This window comes from Camelus dromedarius, chromosome 13 (genome assembly GCF_036321535.1).
Source record: "Camelus dromedarius isolate mCamDro1 chromosome 13, mCamDro1.pat, whole genome shotgun sequence".
Lineage (NCBI taxonomy): Eukaryota > Metazoa > Chordata > Mammalia > Artiodactyla > Camelidae > Camelus > Camelus dromedarius.
In genome coordinates this window covers 65807840-65825776 of record NC_087448.1, presented here as the reverse complement: position 1 = coordinate 65825776, position 17937 = coordinate 65807840, and the positions used below count along the sequence as shown (strand labels likewise).

General features: G+C 45.2%; 1 protein-coding gene across 1 annotated transcript in view; it reads left to right on the top strand.

Annotated features, from left to right (window-relative positions):
* The window catches only part of MTUS2 (microtubule associated scaffold protein 2), a 405965-nt gene that overhangs the window by 284721 nt on the left and 103307 nt on the right, over positions 1-17937 (top strand). The window contains exons 9-10 of the mRNA XM_064493235.1: positions 4036-4134; positions 10523-10734. Coding sequence (XP_064349305.1) covers positions 4036-4134; positions 10523-10734 — 311 coding nt within the window. The remainder of the gene's footprint in view (positions 1-4035; positions 4135-10522; positions 10735-17937) is intronic.

Genomic DNA, 17937 nt, shown 5'->3' with positions numbered 1-17937 from the left:
TACAGAGCAACCTTGTTCTTTTTAATGGCGCCATCGTACTCCATTGATGGATATACCATAGTTTATTCAACCCTTCCCCAGTGTGCACTTTGGGTATTTGCACTTCTTTATTATTGCGGATAATGGAGGAAGTGCCTTTGAACGTACATCTTTTCACACTTGTTGAAGTCTTCCGAAGAGAGATCAGTAAATGTGGAATTGCTGGGTCAAGTCTATCAATATTTAAAATTTTTGATAGAAGCTGCCAAATAGCAGTCCATGACGGCTGGATGGAAAATACTGAAACTCTGGATAAATATTTATGCTTAGTTTTCCTTTAAAGTGTTGTGTTTAGTGCAGACTTTGGCCCTTAACACTTCCCTCCTGAGCTCCTGAGAACCTGGGGGCCTTTCCGTATTTGTTGATACCTAAAACCTGGGCAAAGGGAGGGAAGAGAAGAGTCAGATGAGCCGTAAGTTGGATGCCCTGTAGGGCGGGTATGGCTTCAGTGGGGCGGAGTGGTGACTGGGCTTTTAGGACCCCGAGGATGCAGCCTTCTGTATCCCCCAAGTGCCTGGAAAGGAGCCCAGTGGGAGAGGGGGACAGTGGGGCACTGACTGAATGGCCACACCGTCGGGGAGGGTGTGGCCCTCTGGTTGAAGTTTATGTTCTAGTGGGGAAGGTAGACAGTAAACAAACAGATGAGTGTGTAACACGATTTGGGTGGTGGTCAGCGCTGGGAAGAATGAAGCAGGTGGCGGGAGGGCTCGTTTACCTAGAGCGTCAGGCACCACCTCCCGGAAGATTTTCATTTGTGCAGAGACCTGGAGGAGCAGATGAGTGAACCAAGCCCAGGGTCTTGGGGGGGCACGTTCTGTACAGAAGGAACTCACGCTAACTTGCCCAGAATGGGAGGAAGTGTAGCGTATTTGAGCATCAAGAAGGCTGGCAGTGTGGCTGGAGTGTGTGAGCAGGGCCAGAAGGGGTGTGTGTGTGTGTGTGTGTGTGTGTTTGTGTTAGTGGTTCTCCAGACCCACAGAACCAAAAGATTTATACATGCATATATTTCATACATTTTATATATAGGAAAGCATGTCCAAAGGATATATATTAATATATTTATAATATAGAGTATATTTATTATAAATAAATAGTCAATATATAAAGAGATTTAGCATGAGGATTTGGCTCACGTGCTTCTGGAGGCTGAGAAGTCCCGAGACCTGCAGTCCGCAGGCTGGAGACCCAGGACAGCCGGTGGTTTAAGTTCTAGCGCAAGGGCAGGAGGAGGCTGACGTCCCAGCTCAAACTGTCAGACAGGTGACATTCCTTCCTGCTCATCCTTTTGTTCTACTCAGGCCTTCAGCAGATTGTCGGAGGCCCCCTCCTGGGCGGGAAGGGCAATCTGCTTTACTCAGTCTGCTGATTCAAACGTGCGTCTCATCTAGAATGACGTTTGACCAAATATCTGAGCAACCATAGCCCCGTCAAGTTGACACATAAAATGAACTATCACCAGTGTCTGTGATGTAGCATGGGGACCAATTTATCTGGGGCTGCCAGAGAGGGTGCTGTAGGAGGGCGGGAGAGGGAGCCAGGCAGGTGGGAGGCTGGAGAAGGGGGAGGAAGGGGGGTGGCGACAGGGCCCTGAGAGGCAGTGCAAGGAGGGAGGTGGTCAGACCCGGGAGGTGTTCTCAGAGGAGATCCAGCAAGCTCTTCTGATGGGCTGAATTGGGGGCGGGGGGAGCAAAGAGATGAATCAAGATGACCCAAACAGTGAGTTCACTAAGGAAAGATGAAAAGGCAGAACAGTGGGGACTTACAGAATTAGCAAAGACATAAAAAAAGAAATATGCATATAAAGTTGGAAGAATTAATAAATATTTAGGTTTCAACAGAATATGGGGTATTTGGTGAAATGTTGGTGTGTGTTTGGCCCGAGCACAGTGAGTGAAAGGTGGGGCCGTTTACTGAGATGTGGAAGACTCCAGGTATGTTCACTAAATACATGAAGCATCTCGAGAGTAGGAGGAAAAAGAGTGCAGAGGGGAGATACAAAGGAGAATTTAGGCTTTAGAAGGGAAATCAACAAGACTAAAACAGTTTGTGCAAAGGCAATAAAGCAGAGAAGATGCTGGCAGGTGTGCAGAAGGAAGAGCAGAAGGCAGGTGCACAGTGTGGAGAGGGTGAGGCAGGGTGGGTGGTGTTGGGGGAAGCAGTAGCCCAGTCAGGCCAGAAAAGGAGAAGGAAAGAGAGGGAGACAGAATCCAAACACCTGCCTCCCGCTCCAGACCCTGGAATGATCCCTCCCACAGTCACACACAGACACACGTGTACACTTGCACGTACATGTACGTATAAATAATCTATAATAGTGCTTTTAAAGCTGGAAGGGAAAAGTTGACATATTTGAATGCGTTAAAATTTTAAAACTATAGTACAATGAAAGGTTCTATAAATAAGTTGTAAAAAGTGAAAGGCTGAAAAATATCATTTACGCAGCAGGCAAAGGCTTAATATCCAGAAGAAGTGAAGAGTTCTTATACAGCAATAAGAAAAATGGCCAAAGGGTTTAATTAGGTGATTTTCCAATAAAGAAATGCACATGACTAATATGGAAAGAATAAGTGTCTGGCAAAAATTAAAATGATGGAGACTTCAGGGGGCATGGGCATGTGGAAAGAACTGGCCTCACGTGCTTGGTTGGAAGTGTAAATTAGTAGCTCTTTTTGGGGGACAACTGGGCTGTGTCTGGCAATATTGCAAATGGGCAGACTCTTAATCCAGCAAAACACGTCTATGCGTTCATCCTGTGAAGACACTGGTGCATGTGTACAAAGAAGCAAGCAGGAGAATGTTTATTGTAGCGCATTTAGCTATGTTAACAGCTAAAACTTGCAGACAACCTAAATGTTCATCAGCAGGAGGATGGGTAAATAAATTATGTGTATCTTCGCCCATTAACATGGTGTGGCACTTTTTAAAAAAGATGTATAAATACACTGATATGAAAAAAATCTTGAAAAGTGTGGGTAGGTAAAAAAGAAATTGCAGTGTGTGATTTATTTAGCTAATGAAAAGCTGTGTTTGTATTTATGTAGATACATTTATAAATACCTAGAAAAAGGTCTGGAAGAATAAATGCCAAATTGCTGGCAGTGGTTATCTCTGGAAGAGGAGCGAGGTTGCAGGGAGTGGGGGCAAAGTGGGATGTTTGCGTTCTGCATCGAAGGAACCACCGCCATCACCAAAGTTTATTTTTGACACGACACAATAAACTGGGTTGAAGTGGAGACAGGTCTAGGTACACCCAGGTCTGTGTTACTTCTCTGATCTTCCACCCACGGTTCTTTGACGTTCTGATGAAGGTGATGTGGAGGTGAGGGTCTGTGCCCAGCACACAAGGGAGAAACAGGGCTGTGCCTCGCATGCCCCGGAGCACGACTGAGGAGCTTCCACGTGGCGTTCTGCACTCAGGTTGTCCCATTCTGGGGCAGCGGGCTCTGCCAGCAGGTCCCGCAAAGCTCAGCCGCAGCGGAGAGAGCGCTCAGAGGCGCTCCAGGTCACCTCGATGGACCAGCTGCGTGGAAGTTAATTAGAGGCAGGCCATGTCCCCGGGGGCTCCGTTCTCGTGATGCTGGAGTCATTAGCAGTTAGACTCAGCTAAAGCTTCCTTCTCGTCTTCTGAAAACTTGTTTTGGCAGAAGGACGCCGGCAGACTGAATTGGTGGCCAAGGATAGTACAATTTTAATTCCCAGAGAGTTTGTCAGGGCCATGGGGGTGCAGTGACCTCCGGAGACAGGGGTGGTTTTCATTAAATCAGAGACAGCAGTGTGCTTATTCGCCTGACCACTCACGATGAAATTCCCTTTGCTGTAAATAAATGTGGCATTCCCGAAGCACAGGGGGTGGTGACTATAGCAACAAATCACCCAAATATTATTTTGTTCTGTGCGCCTTTTGTTAAGCCTCTCTTTCCACAAACAATTTGTGTTAAGTATTTCGACTGTAACTCGCTCTCTTTCTTTCTTTCTCTCTTTTTAAACTATATATAGGAACAAAGAAAGAAGTACAAAAAGATCAAGATGCTAATAAACCTGCAGTTTCATCTCCTAAGAGAACAGCGGCTTCAGCCACCAAGCTTCATTCGCCAGGTATTTAAGAAATGTGAGCTGTGTTATTTGAGAAGACTTGAACTGGGAATTTACTTTGTTCAGATGTCATCAATGGAGTAACGCCAGCCCATGTGGTGTGTGCGACTGTCCCGGGGCTTGACGTACACATACTGATGTGTTCTGACTCCAGCTGAAATGAACTAGCTGTTGGCATCATTTTGTCTTAAAAAACAAAACGTTATTGTGCTCCATTTAAGTGGTAGAATCTTCTCCGTGTGGGAGTATCTGCTATTTCAACAGCGTGTAAAATAATTTATAATTGAAAAATAGACTTTGGAGCTATAACCTCAGGAGATAATATTTTCTAAAAAGAGAAACCGTGGATTATCAATACTTGTTTTTTTATTTATTTACAATTCAGATATGGATAAGCCACATAAATGTCACACGAAAGTTGAAAATTATTTATTATGAAAATTCATATCGTAAGGCATCAACCCCTTTGTAGAATGGAATGCAGTATAACCTCAGAGCATTCTCTTTAAGCACAAAAATAGTAGCAACAATAGCAGCTAATGTTTGAGTTCCTCTTGTTCACCAGGTTCTCTCCTAAGCTCTTTAAATGTATTCATTTATTTAACGCCTACAGTAACTGGGAGACAGGTACGATTATTGCCTTTCCTTTATGTGTGAGGAAATTGAGGCACAGAGATTTTCATTAATTTGCCCAAAGTCACAGGAAACTAGTAGTAGTCTTGGTTTGAACGCAGGTACTCTGAATCCCATGGCCGCACCCTGGGGTGCTGTCCAGCACCATCCACTGCCCGCCTCCTGCAGAGGCCATGCGCTGTTCCTTGTCTCATCCCTGTGACATTGGACATTATTGATAGCTTCCTTTCTGAAACCTTCCTTGGTAGCTTCAGATGAAAAGATAAATTTGAACCATCTTACTCCATCTTGGCCAGAAGCAGCATAATTTTTAATATAAAAATTTAGCAATTGCAGTAACACTATTAAACCACGATTGTTTCACCCTTGGAGAAGGGAGATGTTCATATCTACCTTGATAACTAGCACCTCTACTTTTTGTACATAATAAAGAAATTTCCTGAAGATGAGACAATTTTACATCAGTTTTTGTCTAGAGGGTGGGTTAGAGTAACACATCTTTTCATAGTCAGCTTTGGAAAGGCTGGTTTGTTCCTATGTTTTTCTGTTTTCCTATCCATCAAAATAGGAAGGAACCTGCTCTGTCTTTGGAATGGGAAAGGCAGACCTCTCCTTTCTAGAAAACTTAGTATATGGCCAGGTGCTGCCCCGTTTGGTAACTCCTGCCCTCACCCCTGCTCAGTGCTGGCTGGAAGGAAATCTCCTCCCCTCGTGCCGTCTGTTCTTCACTCCTCCTCCCACACCCCTCCCCTCCCCGCCGGCTAGGCAACCCAGGCAAACAAGTGCCAGTGCTAAATCAGAAGTACTAAGTACTAAGTGTGCTGCTGGGCAGAATTTTCTGAAATTTAGATCAGTTTAAGAAAAATAAAAGCCTGCCCGAGACCGCAGAGAACTCGGCACGTGTGCTCCCTGCCAGTCTGCAGGGAACAGACCTCCTCTCGGCTACGACGTTGACCAAACTCATGAAGTGCTTTTCCTTAAACTGGAGGCCTATCAAAGTTGTGTCCTTTCATTCTTTTCTTTCCTGTTTACAAGTGTTAAGGTCGTGGGCCTTCTCTGAGGTTGTAAATATGCAGGTCCTGATGCTGCACAGTTTGCTTGTGATCATGTCAGATGAGCTTCCAGCTTTAAAATTAAGCCACGCTCTAATATCCATCAGAATCCTCTGGATGGTGACCAGATGACTGCAGATGAATTTTTAATGCCCTCTTTCCATTTTTAAGGGCTGCATTCTTCCTGATGCTCAGCCTTTGCACGCAAGCACATTTATACGGCTACTGGCTCTTTCCTTTGAGCCTCTGGCTGTCGCTGGGATCGTCATAGATACCCTCTGCCCCCAGTCAGATTACACTGCCAGTAGGATGGTCAAAGAGAAACTGTGACTGGAGCAGGACCGAGACGAAGGGAAGGCGTTCTAGATGTAGGTCTGCCCCCAGACCTGGGAGACCTGGCGGAGATGCTGCAGGGTAGATTGGTGGTGCTCCAGTGGTGACACCCCTGGAGAGGGGTCAGAAAACCTGAAAGCCAGATGCAGCTGGGCCCCTCCTGACACCAGCTTGCCTCCAGGCAAGGGCGGGCCTTCTTCCTTTGCATGTCCGCTGGTCTCCCACACGTCATTCACAGAGCCGTGCTCAGTAAAAGTTGTTAGATATTTTGATCCCCCACAGAACACATGACATGAAGTGCACGTGTGAAATCAGCTCTGTCTGAAGGCCATGGCAAGACACTGTCTAGGTATTTCTGTTCATACAGTTCACACTGAACACCTGCACTGGGATGAGTCTCATTAATAGTTGAGAGGTTTATAGGGCCAGAGAGTTAAAAAAAAACAACAACAAACTAGTACCTTTACTCTTTCACTTCATTTGAAAACGCCGCAGCCATCACTAATCCCCTTTGTGAAGGTCTGTATTCATTAATAGCAGTTTCCTGGTTTAACTGGATGGAAATCAGGATATTGCAGGGGACCAGAGCTTTGATTTTTGTGGAAAGAGACTTAACAGAGTCTGCCTGGCTGCAGAGAAGTCAGTAGCATGCCTGCCTGCTTTGAACCTTCGAGCTCTACAGAGGCAATATGGACACCACAAAGAACAGGGAAGGAGGAAATAAAATCTTCCAGCACCTGGAAGTGTCCTCAGGGGACATGGCATTCCCCTCATTTAAAGTGTGCATGGTGGCTCTTCCAGAGAAATATGGGTGTGAGAGGTCAGAAGTGAGTGACCATCACTACCAACATCCCAGTGCTGACCGTGCTCTCTACGAGTTCCACGTGATCATGGGCATCTGGAACTTTCTGTGGCATGGTCCCATTAACCCCTTACTTCCTAAGAAAGTTTGTATTTTAGCTTCATTATGTGCTGGCTTTTAAGAGAAAACAGTAGGAGCAAGCAAAATCCTTTTTAAGAATGAAATAATGCCATTTGCAGCAACATGGATGGACCTAGAGATTATCATACTAAGTGAAGTAAGTCAGACAGAGGAAGACAAATGTCATGTGATATCACTTATACATGGAATCTAAGAAAATGAGATAAATGAACTTATTTACAAAATAGAGACTCACAGACATAGAAAACAAACTTATGATTACGGGGGGAAGGGCCAGGGAAGGATAAATTAGGAGTTCAGGATTTGCAGATACACATGAGTATATATAAAATAGATCAACAACGAGGTCCTACGTACAGTACAGGGAACTATATTCACTATCTTGTAATGGCCTATAATGGAAAAGAATATATATATATATACATATAACTGAATCACTATGCTATACCCCAGAAACTAGCACAACATAGAAAATCAACTATACTTCAATAAAAAAATTTTTTAATTTTTGAAATCCTTTTAAATTTTTAATCAACCAGGTGAAGCTGGCTGTGTGTCACTCATTTTCTTTTGACGTAGGCTCTCCATCCCCGGGAGATGAGCCTGGTCCTCATGGACCGTCCTGGGCGTGGTCTGACACGGGGGCGGGCAGGAGAGTACGTGACAGGACGCTACCGCAGGGACTTAACCGCAGACGTACTTGACGAAATTGACAGCACAGGGAAGGATACAGGTTTTAGTGAGAACCAGCCCTCTGCTGCTGACAGCTGGGTAGTGATTCGTCCTAGGCAGAGTTACGCTTGATATATTCAGCAAGATGGCAGGAGCCTTTTCAGCCGAAAGCCACAGAGGACTCCACAACCAACCGTGTTTCTCCTCGTTTGCTTCCTGGAGTCTTAGCACTGGGGCCTGAGGGTTGACCTGTGCTGCGACCAACTGTGCAGCCAACCAGGAGTCCCACACAAGGGCTGGTTTCATCAGGTGGTTTGGTAGTTTGGTGTGTTAATACCGAAAGCTGATGTTCTCAGGGGGGCCTCTGTCCTGGCTCAGAACATCACTTTGGTGGCCCCAGGAATAGAAATGTAGACTGAGTGTACTAGAGTTCAGTAGAACACTGGACTTCTGAGTGTGTGAATAAAAGCAATTTAATAATAACACAGTATCAAAGTAAACACCAAAAATAGAATTTCACCAAATTAAATTGTCTGTTTCCCATTGAGTATAATTGCTAACCTAAAAATAATAATGATGATAATAGTAATAATAATAATAATGGAAGATAAATCTGACAGCCCAAAATACACAACCATGTGAGCACTTACTAATATCCACAAGTGCAGAGGGGACTGTTTCTGCCCTAGATTGCAGTTAGCTTTAATTCACTGAGCTGGAAGTATGTTTTATTTAGTTAGTTAGTTTTAGATTTCTAAAGGAAGTGCCTTCTATTGTAATGGTGCCAGGCATTGGGTACCTCAACACATTAATTAAAATGCTGGAATGTTTTATAAAATCACCAGCCACAACAATAAAAAATCATGAAAGAAATCTACCTTGGGTCTTAGGCTATGTCTTACAATTTAATGCAGGCAGTAAAATCTCTCACATTTTGTTGGTAATTATTTTTCTTTTGTTTTCAATGTTGAGAGTGTTGGGATTAAGGACACATTAAGATTGATTTGCCTGCAACGTGCAAGTGAATTTTCTGGAATGTTTACTCCACTGTCATAAAGACAGTTCTAAAGAAACAGTAATTTCACAGTCTGCTATTCCACTAAGCCACACTAGTTTACGATGTCATACGTGAGGTTGCATTCTAATCTCTGATGATTTCTCAAAAGGAGGAAGATTTGATTAAAATTAGCATGGTTACCATTAAATCAATAATCAGATGCATTTAGATCAATTAACCATCTTTTTTCCCCTTAAAAGATGAGGCCAGTTGTGTGTTCCAAGCCCATTACTCTACTGCATCTCGATGTATCAGGCACTGAAGAGGCCACCACTTTCTGATATGTTTTGTACGTTACTCCCTGATATTTTGGAGGCAAAGGTGGAGACAGAAGAACAGCTGAAACATTAAAATTTATTCGTGAGCGTGTGGGCAGTGTCCCTGTCATGTCCTCTGGGATGTGATCTACTTAAGCCACGGAAAGAATGTGCCTTGGGAATGGAAATCCATCTGTGGTCCACCGCAGAGGCTCTCAGTGGGTCAGGTCGGCCTGAGCCTCAGGCTAGAAGGACAGCAGATCCCAGAAAGACTTGCTCATCCGAGGGTCCGTGACCGTGATGCAGGGCTGGTCTCTGAGCTCTTTCCTGGGGCCCGGCCTTTCCTCCTTCGTGCTTCAGCCTAGTAATCACCTCCCCTTAAAGCCTCCTCAACACTGGGCAGGGTTTCTGGTTCTTTCCTCTGTGTCCCCTCTCACTCCCCGACACACACCTGTAACGTTTGCCTGGTAGGAGCCAGACCTCAGAGGCTTCTGGGCCGTCGTGAGGGATGGGCACCTTCTTCCTGCAGTGGGGCATACGGAGGGGTCCGTGCAGCTCCCAGGCTCTTTTGTGTTTGTAAAGATCACTCTGCTGCTGTGCAGCGAAGATGCTAGAAGCAGGGCTCCCATAAGAAGGTGAGGGGTTATGGTGGCTGGGACTGGACCTTGAGCCGTGGAGGTGGCGTGAGTGGCCACACGATGGGGTACATTTGGGAGGACGTTGATACTGTAGGAATTTAAAGCCAGAAGTATATTCAATATCTTGTAGTAGCTTATGGTGAAAAAGAATATGAAAATGAATATGTGTATATTCATGTATGACTGAAGAATTATGCTGTACACCAGAAATTGACACAACATTGTAAACTGACTGTATCTCAATTTAAAAAAAAAAGATTAAATAGGAAGATGTAGCAAAAAATAATAATTATAAAATAAAGTCAGAAGTCCCTGGAGCAGAGGCTATCAGAGGTGTGACTTGAACGTGACATTGAATAAAAGGTCACAGGAAGGGAGGGAAGGGTGTGTAAGCATCATCCCTGAGGCCCAATTAAAACTTTCCTCGGTTTTTAACTCTGACTTTGACCTGGATTGATTGATTGATTGATTGATTTCCCATTAGACATTTTCAAAGAGTAATCCTCTTGAAGAAAAAAAAAAAAAAAAACAACAAAACTGCTCCAGTCTCTCTAAGCAGACCCAGAAGTGTAGGATGCTGGAAGGCGCTGGGCAGCTTTGTCTGCTGCTTTTTCCAGGTGTGGAGTCCTGTCCTTCGAGCCACATAAATAGAACATGTGAAGTCGCTGTTTTGGGGGGCGGGGTGGAACACCTAACGTGACCGATAACGGGTGGCTGCCTCTCAGCCCCTGGGGGAGGCTGTAAGAAGGCGCGCGCGGCCCGCTTGGGCTGCCGGTGTTTTCACAGCGCCCGTTCTTTCGTTCTAGGACACCCCAAGCAGAGGACGGCGGCCCCCCGCAACGGCTTCCCCCCGAAGCCGGACCCGCAGGCGCGCGAGGCCGAGCGGCAGCTGGCGCAGCGGCTGAGGGAGCGCTGCGAGCGGCAGGCGCGGCAGCTGGGCCTGGCGCGGGCCGAGCTGCGGAGGGCGGCGCGCGGCTTCGAGGCGCTCGCCGTGTCCACCCAGCTCTTCTCCGGGAAGGTGAGGCCGCGTCGGGGAGCGCGGACCGGGCGGGGCCGCGGAGGGGCTGCCCGCGCGTGTGTGCGTCTTGGCTTGGGTCTGGGCCTGGAGAACCGGTTTGATTCTCAGGTCGGACGGCACCTCCGAGCGCACCGTATGGTGACTCGGGAGCCCGGGGTAGACGTGCGTGTGACAGACATTGGTCTGGGAAGAATGATTCAGAGCCTTGATCCTAAAAGGGAACATGATGTAAAAAAGACAGGAAAAGGTGGAAATGAACATTCTGAAGGGGAGGCCTTGGAAGCGAGTGGAGCATGTGACTGCTTGCTGCGTTTTAGACGTCAGATGGCCAGGTTCTGAAATTTCTGCCCTTTCAGCCCTAAGGGAGACAGGGCCTCAGTGCTGGTCCACTTTGGCTGGTGATGGGTCGCAGAAGGTGCCAGGCCTGGGTGACCTCAGGGCCACCCTCAGCACCAGGGGGCAGCACGCGGGGTCTGGGCGCCTGGGCTTCCTCGGTCTTCTGAAAACGCGGCGAGTCTTGGCATCCTCTCAGCCTGAGTGTCAGAGGCTCCTGACGCCGGATCTGTCACTGTCTGTGGTGGAGCTCAGCCTGCCCGCCTCTCGCCCTGGGAGGGAGGCTGGTGGAGCCCTGGCGCCTGACTTTGTGCGTTTGTGCTCCACCGCGAGGTCATCGGGTGTGTCTAGCGGGGAACAAGAACACTTACCTTTGAGGCTTAAATATTATGAATGAGCATATTAATAACCCATAAGGCATTTCGAGTTTCATGCATCTGGTATCTGTAAATGGGAGGAAGTGAAATGCTATATAAATGCTCCCAAACTAAGGAGATTAACTACATTTCTGGCTAAAGAAGAAAGTCAGAGGATGTCTGCTGCAGCATGTCCACTCATATTCTTTATCATCTGAACCTTAAAGTGTGGAGGACCCTCTGCCTTTTATGTTACCCTACAGCCTCCCCAGCCCACAGTATAGAGGCCTGAGCTGTCTTGTTCTGTTGCTGTTCCCTTTTTTGCTTAAAGCTTTTAGACCAAAGAGCTAATTACCAAATTATTGTTGTGGTGAAAAACAAGACAAATAGATTTCAGATTTTACCAATAGTTTCAGCCTCTTCCCTAATCAAAATGTTAATGGGCAGAAGACCTAAACAGACATTTCTCCAAAGAAGACATTCAGATGGCCAACAGGCACATGAAAAGATGCTCAACAGCGCCAATTATTAGAGAAATGCAGATCAAAACTACACTGAGGCATCACCTCACACAAGTCAGAATGGCCATCATCAAAAAGTCTACAAACAATAAATGCTAGAGAGGGTGTGGAGAAAAGGGAACCCTCCTACACTGTTGGTAGGAATGTAAATTTGTACAGTCACTATGGAAAACAGTATGGAGTCCTCAAAAAACTAAAAATAGAGTTATCATATGATCCAGCAATCTCTTTCCTGGGCATATTTGCAGAAAAGGCAAAAGCTCTAGTTTGAAAAGATAACATGCACCCCAGTGTTCACAGCAGCACTGTTTACAGTAGCCAAGACACAGAAGCAACCTAAATGTCTATTGATAGTTAAATGGATAAAGAGAATGTGGTATATATATAAAATGGAGTACCACTCAACCATGAAAAAGAATGAAATAATGCCATTTGCAGCAACATGGATGGACATTCTAAGTGAAGTAAGTCAGACAGAAAGATAAATATCATTTGATATCACTTATATGTGGAATCTAAGAACTATAATACAATATTATTTACAAAACAGAAACAGACTCACAAACATAGAAAAACCTATGATTACTAAGAGAGAAAGGGGAAATAGGGATAAATTAGAGATTTGGAATTAGCAGATACACACTACTATACATAAAATAGATAACAACAAGGACCTACTGTAGAGCACAGGGAACTATAGTCAGTATCTTGTAATGACCTCTAAAGGAAAAGAGTGAAAAAGAATATATGTATGTGTGTAACGGAATCACTTTGCTGTACACCTGGAACACTGTCAATCAACTACACTTCAGTTAAAAAATAAATAAATAAGTTCAAGTTATAACCAAAAAAAAAAAAAAAGTCAACACTAGTAATAAATGACCAGTTTGGATTTTACATCTTCCCTCTGGTCTAGTACCAGAGGAACCATTTGTGTCAACCTTGAACAGTGAGGTGCTGTGTTCCCACCCTGGTAAGAATTAAAATTACAAACACATTTTTGAGGTGCCCAAGGGGCTGGACTTGCCATGGTAAATACTGAACATTTTTCTTATTATAGAAAGAGTGGCTTTTTTTTGTTCTTTAGTTGGATGTATGTTTTCCACTGACTGTCGAGTCTTTAATAAAGAGAAGAAAGCAGGGTTTTGACTGCAGTTTGATGAGAACATTTACATTGTTACTCTGCCCGCTCTGGGGTTACCCCTTCCACACGTCATCCACAGTGCCGTAACAAATCCTTGATAAAGATGTCACGTGGGTAGATACGTCAGCAGACATCGACTTAACATATTGGTAACGTGCACTGTGTTTGCAAGTGGGGACTTTCGAACCCCTTTTATGGCATCGTGGCAGAGAAGAGAGTTCTTGAATTGAAGGTGCAGGTAGGTTCCCTGTAGTGATGTATTTCTGTGCCCCAGGAAAATTCCTGTTGACCCGTGGACAAGTTTTACTTCTCTGCAGCATACACATGGCTCTTAAATCAGAGGCCTAAAAGGGCCAGCCGGTGATTTGCAGGCATCTCCATCAGAGCTCCTTACTGACTGGAGCTGCTCTAGGCATGACATTTCAGCAAGGTGGGTGGTGGGCATGAGTTTCATTGTCTTTTCGGTAAATCACAACCGGGCAGTCCTCCCAAATGACCATGGCATTTCACCTCCTGCTCACAGTGTTGATTCCTCTGTCCTTCTGATCTCAACTTTCTCTCTACACAAACCCCAGAAGAAAAATTTGACTTTTCTTTAAGTCTGTAATTGAACATAAGTGCTTCCACTCAGGCTGGCATGTGGTTTAAGATGATTGATTTGAGAGTTTGCCAGGGATATCGAACCAGACCAGGAGGTGTGACATGAGTAGAGCACCAGGGGAAACAGAAGCCAAGCAGCCTGGGAACTTCCGATGGTGGAGCCCCCAGTACAAGGCCTCGTGATCGGAGATGCTCCACGTCACTCTTGTGGGAAGCCTGCGCATTCTTACTATATGTGAGAAATGGTCACAGCCAAGCCTGCCGGCTGTGCAGAGCGTGCCCTCCATAGCCAGCCTGAAAAGGCAGAATCTCTGCTCTTCTGCTTAGAAGACCCTGCTGGAACTCTACAGATTATCTTTTCTCTGCTGTAGCATGTTCGTCTGCAAAGCAGGGCATGGTGGAGAGAGAGTGCCATGCCAGCCAGGAGTCAGTCCACCTCCGCCTCCATCTCGCATGAGACTCTGAGTGAGTTACTGCCCCCCTTTGAGCCTCATCAGCATTACCAGTGGGACAGTACCCTTGCCCCGCTCCGCCTCCCGCTGCTGAGTCACCTCTGACCAGTTGTCTTTGAGTCTCAGTTGCCTCAATTTCAAATAGGATTGATAATAACGCTCCACAGAGTTATCGTGAGGATGCAGTGAATGCATGGGCAAAGGTACTCTGAATAAACATCCAATAAAACATTCTTTTTGAGTACAAGGAAATCTGGCAGATATTCTACTTTCAAGCAGAGTGGATAAGACATATAAGAGGAATGTAAAGCTAAAACACAGTACAGACTCCTCTTATTTCATTATACATAAAGGATTTGGTTTGGGGTGTACTTTAAGAATAGAAGTAATTTTCTAGTCCAGCTGTTCAGCTGCTTCTGTGTATTTTTTTCCAGAAGGTGCCGATGCCATTAAGCATGGGAAGGCACTAGAAAAAGGAATTAAGAGCCTAAATAAGAATCTTCCATTTCTGCCCAGGCTTCACAGCTCTTGGCATAGAGGCTGTGAAAGTCGTCAGCTGTGGTACAGCCTGAGCCCAGCGTCCGGGGATGCTAAGATGCCACATTTAGGTGCCAACACCAGCCTCACGCTTGTGCTGGTTCCCAGCGAGGCATGGTCCTCACCACAGGCCCGACAGCTTTGCTGAAATCCGTAAGCCCAGACCTCCGGGTGGTGTAGTAATAAGTGTGACTCTCGGGGACTCGCACTTCTCAGGGTCAAGTTGAATGATTCTGCTCTTTGCTGCCTTGTTCCCCTGGAACTGCTGCTCTTTAGCAGCCCCTGGTGGCCAGTCCAGGAAACGATCGAGAAGATGGGCCAGTTCAAAGCAGTGTGCCTCGCCCTGTAGCATCCAGTCTTACACAAGTGACATCAGAGGGTGTATTTATTTTCATTTTATTTTTAATCAGATTTATTATACGTATTCAATATTTTTTCCTATTGATTTGTTTCATTTTATCACTGACTTTACGTATGTGATAGATGATGGTTTTTAACTATTTTTTATTTATTATTAAATAGTTTAGGCATACAAGGCATGAAAATTAATGTCAAGCATTTGTGGACTTTCTAAACTTAATAGAAATTAATAATGCATCAGCCTCCTTCTCCTCAAAGTGTGTATATATATGAATATGTATTTTTACTTTGTGACCATTTATCACAAAAAATGTTTAATGCAGAAGTACAGAAAAAATAATACCCAAATACTCATCACTTATATTTAATACTTGCTAACACTCTTCCATATTTATGTTTTTGTTGTTAGTTTTGGGGTACACATTTTTAAATATAATTCATATATTTAGCTTCAACTTTTCATCTTCAATTCACCAAAGACAACATATTAGAAAGGGGTGGAGCCACAATACAAATGCAGGTCAGCCTGTATCCAACCTGTGTTTTCCCACAATATTTTGGTGCTTCCTCTCCCTCTCCCCCAGCCTTCAATGTTTCGATGTAGTTAAGGGGGAAAAAACTGTAATTGGGAAAAACCAAATGTGAAACAATAGTCTAAAAGTTGAGCACGTGCACAGAAGGCTAACAGAAAATGATCTAAGGTACTGTTCAGCTGGAAGCCATACAAAAGGGGTGTGCACAGGCCAAAGCCCATTTCTGTGAACAGGAAGAGAAGGGGGTGGCCAGAGCAGGACACTTGGAGGAGTGGAGATGGGGCCCTGGACAGGGTTTGGGTGAGTAAAGAGGAAGGGAAGAAACAGTGTGTGTGGGAAGGGGACGTTCACAGCCTGTTGTCTGCAGAGGGGTGTCCCCTCCCTAACTTTACGCTCTTGGTAAATCAGTTAATGATTTATGGGTGGAGATCGAGGGACTCAACTGTTCCTGGAAGTGCGATGGTTCCTCTATAAGAGACGGTGGCTTCTCTTGGTGGAGGTGGCCCAGATTCACCTTCCCTGCTCCGTAGCCCTTGTCTGGGTCCTTCTGTTCAGCAGGCTGTGTCTTAAAAGGGGAGGAGAGAAGAGACAGAAGTAGAAGCCTTTTGGAAAATAAATGCTTGCTTGCCTCAGCCGTTTAATCCATTCCGATTCTAAATGCAGGGAGCATCAGGAGGAAAGCCTGCCCTGGGGCTCCAAGAGCAGGAGAGAAGCCGTTGTGTCCAGCAGCCGGGGGCAGAGACGTTGCAGAGACGTCCCACTGGGGGGCGCTTCAGGGCAGTAATGACACCTGATCAAACTGAAAGCTGGTGGAGGGTATAGCTCAGTAGTACAGTGTGTGCCTAGCATGCACGAGGTCCTGGGTTCCATCTCCAGTACCTTCTCTAAAAAGAGATAAGTAAATAAACCTAATTACCTACCCCCCCAAAATTTTGAAAAACAGAACTGAAAACAGTAAACTCTCTGTTGCTCCCTAAGTTCTAAAAATGTCCATTTAAGTATAGTGCTTTGTGCACCTCCCCTCCCCCTTTATAAACAATGCCCTGTGATTATCTTGTCTTCCCTAAATTTTACCTGAAATAACTAAAGCCTTAGAGAAGATGTGTGCACCCACGTTGGCATTTCGGACAGTTCTTCAGCATGTAACCTGGTGGGGAGTTGGTGAGGTAGTAACCCAACCATTCCAATGATGGTTGTTGTAAAAGAACAGCATGTGTCACAAAGTCAGTGTGACCACAGTGCCTTTTGGAAGAACCGTGAGTGCTTGCTTTTACTCTTGGGAGTTTAGCTTAAGGAAATGTTTAGCCTAAACCCCAAAGATCAAAATATTCCCAATATCAGGGGATAGAACCACCACCATCACCACCCCAGCTGTGCCAAACAGCTCTTTGAAATAATAATAACTTTTGGCCTGGGGGCCAATAATGAAAAACATCATGGTAGGTAGAAAATAAAACTTAAAATTGCAGAGTCTTAGCTTTTATGGAAGATCTCCAAGAGTGGGGCCTCATAAGACCCAATTTCATTGATGATGATATAAATTTCATAATAAGGTGATTAAGAATAGATACTTGGCTAAGGTAGAATCTAACAGCCCCTACTCAGTTCATCTTTCTTACACTTTATCATAAACGATTTGTCTTTCTTTTCTTTCTTTTCTTTCTTCCTTCCTTCCTTCCTTCCTTTTCTCTCTTTCTTCCTTCCTTCCTTTCTTTCTCTTCCTTTCTTTTCTCTGGGACCTGGGTTGGGAGCCAGTGGCGGGGAGGGGGGGGCTCATTGGGATTTAAGGGGGGGGGTACAAGCTGCTCCAGGTGACAAATGGTAAACCGTACCCACCTCAGCCTCTGCAGCTCCCAGGTGGAAATCACAAAACCATGGAACGTTAAGTTAGCTTAGGACTTTATAGTGTTCATAGCTCAGAAATGCTTACAAGAGGTCACGGGTTCTCTTTTTCAGTATCTTCTCTGGAACTGCACACTTTGTGCATCAGTGAACCCTCAAGGTTCAGGTGCGGTGGACCTGTAGGGATGGGCATTTTTCCTCCAAAATTATACTTTTTTCAAATATCACCTGTCCCTTTGGAGTCTCATCCCACATTCCAGGAGTATCCTCTGTCTCTCCCATCCTCTCAGGAGTTTCCGATGGGAGGAGTTGCTTTTTTCACAGTTGCTTAAGGCTTTGAATTTCTACTTCTCTTAAATTAACTCAGCTTACGGGTCCTACCATTCTGCACGCAGCATCCCTCCACACCTGGCGTAGCCCTGCCCCCTTTGTTGATTTCCAAGACTCTTTGTGCTTTATGATGCTGGGGGCTCCATTAGGGATTTAAATTCGGGTTTGGAGGTCAGGAGAGAAAAAGGAAGCTCA